At 43.5% G+C, this 4652-nt stretch overlaps 1 protein-coding gene across 1 annotated transcript; it reads left to right on the forward strand.

Moving 5' to 3' along the window:
* The first annotated feature begins 1886 nt into the window (after positions 1-1886).
* On the forward strand, positions 1887-2810 carry LOC100760560 (olfactory receptor 1361). Its single transcript, XM_027426219.1, has one exon. The coding sequence runs from the start codon at positions 1887-1889 to the stop codon at positions 2808-2810; it is 924 nt and encodes a 307-aa protein (XP_027282020.1).
* Positions 2811-4652: the final 1842 nt, after the last annotated feature.

A 4652-nucleotide genomic window follows, 5' to 3' on the forward strand; every position in this document is an offset into this window, starting at 1 on the left:
GAGGGAAACCAGGTCTGGGATTAGAGGAAAAGCTTCTTGGTCTACACTCAAACCCTTCGTGGCCACCAGGAACAGGGCAGTCTCTCTGCAAGACAAAGTTCCAGACAAGGAATCCGGCAATTTAATGTTATCAGGGAGAGGCTCAGAGACTGCATTTTACTGAGACGCTTGGCCAGATGTGCACACCCAAGAGGTGGAAGGGATGAGGAGGTAGAGAAAGAGGAAGAAGGGTAAAGGAGAGGATGGGAGAGGGAGAGGGAGAGAGAGAGAGAGAGAGAGAGAGAGAGAGAGAGAGAGAGAGAGAGAGAGAGAGAGAGTTCTTCCACACTAAAATATAGTCTCCAGTAAGATGCTCCAAATCCCTACCTTGATAAAATTTTTTTGGTATGTTCATCCACTGTGATCTCTGATCACATAAGGAATGTGCTCAAGCTACATGGATGCCATTCCTCTAGCTATCTGCCTAGGTTTTAGAAGTTAGTCCAGGTAAGATGAATTCACATATCTGCACTATACCCTTGTTTTCACTAATTTCACTCACAATTAGTAGGCACCGCATTGTCTCCACAATACATAAATCTTTGGCCAGTCACCAACAAGGGTTCTGTATATACTTCTCCCTGCTGCTTCTTTCTTTTGCTCCTTCCAACTCTTTTGATCTCTAGAGGAAAACACTTCCTCTCCTTTCCTGCAGAAACACCAATAATTCTCTCAAAGAGGCTGTAGTCTTTTTTTTAACCTCACCCTTGCCTCTGGATATTTGTTCTGCTGAGAGTATTTTTTTAAATACACTGCATAGATTTTCTCTTTGCCAATCAGTAATGCTCTTTCTTCCAGAGAAAAATAATCCGGGGGCTGTAGAGATGGCTCAGCAGTTCAGCGCATACACTGCTCTTGCAGAGGACCCACGTTCAGATCCCAGCACCTATGTTAGGCAGCTCACAACCATCCAGGGGATCCAATGCCCTCTTCTGACTCTACAGGCACATATGCTCAGTTGCACACACACACACAGAGAAACTTGTCGTTAAAAAGAAATAAAACAAATCCTTAAAAATAATTCATACAATTGCACCTACTCTTTTTCTTGGGATGTAGGAAATGGGAGGAGCTTGTTCAGAGCTGGAGTGGTAGACCAAAAGCAGCGAACGAGGGTGAAAACAGCTTTGTGGCAGGTAAAACGCTGAGAGTTTAAAACCAATAGACAGACCTATAATAGCCCAGGAACATCCCAAATTCTGAGAATACAGCAGAGCTTCAAATACAATCTGCACGTTTGTAGGCAGCATTTAATAAACAGTTTGCCATGTGGCTAAACCGTCAACAAATGGCAGCTGTATGAAATACAGCATAAAGATAGCCAGATGGATACTTAAACCTGTAGTCCCCGCTGCTGAGAAGCCTAATACAGGAAGATAGCTTGATTCCATTATATCAAGATGAGCCTGGGTGCCATGTCAATATCCTGTCTCAAAAAACATATAGTTTGCAAAGTACATATACATATGTGTGTTTATATGGTAAAAGGACAATCACAAGGTTACCTTGAGTTCTCTTTTCTAATATGTAATTGATTAATTACAAGATAACTCCAATAGGTTGCTTTATCCATAAAATGAATAATATTACTTCAATCATTAGACTAAGTTTAAGTATTGTGAAAGAAAGCAAACAAGTTTAGAACAAGCCCATAGGAGTCGTTTACAAAACTACAGCCACTCATAAGTAAAACATGCTGAAAGTATCCAGGATCTTGTTTAAGATCACAAAAGAGACAGTTCAGTTTCAGGTCATTCTCAACCTATCACTAAATTGTTTCAAATGATACTTTTTGCTGGAATGTTAGCAAATGATCTGACTACATGATAAAACTGTTCTCCACAGACATGGATGGAGACAATCAGACAATGGTCACAGAATTCCTCCTCCTGGGACTCACTGGGCAATCGGAGAAAGAAGAGATTGTGTTTGGGATGTTCTTGTGGATGTACTTGGTTACCATCTCTGGGAACCTTCTCATCATCCTGGCCATCAGCTGTGACCCTCATCTCCACACACCCATGTACTTCTTCTTGGCCAATCTCTCCAGTGTCGACATTAGTGCTCCATCTGTCACTGTTCCCAAGGCGCTGGTGAATCATGTGTTGGGAAGCAAGTCCATCTCTTACATGGAGTGTATGACCCAGATCTATTTCTTCATAGCATTCAGCAACATGGATGGCTTCCTCCTGAGTGTGATGGCCTATGACCGCTATGTGGCCATTTGTCACCCACTCCACTACACCCTGATGATGAGGCCCAGACTCTGTGTCCTCCTGGTGGTCCTATCGTGGGTCATCACAAACCTTCATGCTCTCTTGCACACTCTCCTCATGGTTCGACTCACCTTCTGCTCCCACAATGCAGTGCGGCACTTCTTCTGTGACCCCTACCCTATCCTGAAGCTCTCTTGTTCTGACACCTTCATCAATGACCTGGTGGTCTTTACCGTTGGTGGACTGGTATTTCTGACCCCATTTACATGCATTATTGTTTCCTATGCCTACATCTTCTCTAAGGTTCTAAAGTTACAATCTGCCCACGGAATAAGGAAAGCCCTGTCCACTTGTGGGTCTCACCTCACTGTGGTCTCTCTCTTCTATGGGTCAATCCTGGGCATCTATATGCACCCTTCATCTACCTACACAGTACAAGACACAGTGGCCACTGTTATCTTCACAGTGGTGACACCCATGGTCAATCCCTTCATCTATAGCCTAAGGAATCGTGACATCAAAGGAGCCCTGAGGAAGATAATGCTTAGATCTTAGTATTTGAAAAATGTAGAACAGAGAGAATTCTGGACATCATGAATTTGTTCATCTTTACAGAGAAACCCATGTAGCTAGGTCTACAGCTCACTGGAACCATTCCAAGAATTAGGGCTATGTGATCATAGTTACCCTTTTAAATTTGAGTTTGACAAGAGATTATTGTTCCCACATGAATAATTTATTATTTTTTAAAGGCTTGTTTTAAAGCACTTGCTTTACAGGCAAGAAAACTTGGAAGTTTGGACAGATTTGAAATTATTTACTTGGGGAAAGGTCCAACAACTGTCTAAGGCAAGGCTCCCACAGTGAACTAGAAAACATCATCAGAGGACTTTATAGCAGACCCTCTTCAGAGTTGCAGGTCCCCAAAGGCTTCACTTACCCTGGTGACTGATAAAGACAGGCTAGTTTATGAGCTGTTAATAGAACAATCGATCATCTCTACTGTACGGATTTCTTTACTGCTGTAGGGAACAGAGGAAACCCTGCGTGAATATGGACTATTGACATGGGCATAGCCACATGGAGGACTCCAATACCTTAGCCCCAATGAGATTGGCAGGTGAGGCTCAATGGGAATGGCAAAGATTTCCGTGGGAGTCCAAGTGTGAGTGAGAGAGTGTGCAAAGAATAGCAACTACAGCTTTCTCCTCTACCTTGTTTACAGCCTGAGACTGCTCAGCTACAGAGACCTCCTCCAAGGGAGACTAGCCAACCCTTCCCCTTTGTTGTGCATAATAAACACACTGAGGTTCTGGGTTGTGATAGCTAGTAAGTGCCCTCCATGAGAGGGAGAACCCTCACCTGATCCCAGCTTTCCTTTCTATGTGTCTGTCCTTTCTTCATTGCTTCACCACCCCTAGTCAGCATTCTGGGACCCAAGCTGCCACAGGTCACAGTGCATGGCTGTTCAGGTGACTCTTCCTGTGTCTCAGCACCCATCACAGTTCAGAACATGGCTCTTGCTGAGCTCCCCCCACATACACGCACAACCTGACTTTGTGGTGTTTCACTACTGAGCACAGGTATAAGACAGGAATGAGCAACGGATGCTTCACACAGCATCTGTGTCCCAGATGGAATCCTTAGTGTCCCTTCAAGTCTCTGCTGGAAGCAGAGATGATCTTAAAACTGAAGTGTCCAGCATTACTATAGCACCTTAGGGACATAAATTAATGGCAGGAACTGAACTGGAAGCCAGAACTTTGATTCCAGTTCTGAGCTCATTTGGCTTATGTTATTAGTGTCTAGGATGGCAGACTGTGCTACTCCACACCTGAGAATCGAGGACCCACAAGGTTGCTTTCCACTGTCTTTCCTCAAGTCCAGACAGTATGCCTGTCAATCTCTAGTTATTCATAAGTAGCCAAGCTCCACATCTCTGCCCCTCAAATGTCAATGAAAGTTGTATATAAAGAGGAGGATAAGGGGCCGATGATGCACTTGGGTGAATCTCTGGGTCACACAATGGAAACAGATGCCCAAAATATGTCCTCTGACCTCCACATGTGTTCTGTGTCCCACCCTACAATAGCAAAATAATTAAAGAGGAGGATGAGAATGGGAAGGAAGTCAGGGGTTTTATCAAAGGGCAATGAGTCAAAGGGGAAAAAAAAATCACTCCACTTCTCCCCTCTGAGAAGTCATTGTCATGGAGAATGTCTGCTTGGAAGGAGTAAAAGAGCAAATATGACTAAAATGTATTATGTATATTTTTAAAAATGTCACAGTGAAATCCATCATTCTGTACAGCTAATGACTAATTTAAAAAACAGTAGAAGTTTTAAAAAGAAGTGTGCTCACACAAAGCCCCCGCAAAGGAGCCTGGTGATGTTTCCT

This window comes from Cricetulus griseus, chromosome 7 (assembly GCF_003668045.3).
Source record: "Cricetulus griseus strain 17A/GY chromosome 7, alternate assembly CriGri-PICRH-1.0, whole genome shotgun sequence".
NCBI lineage: Eukaryota > Metazoa > Chordata > Mammalia > Rodentia > Cricetidae > Cricetulus > Cricetulus griseus.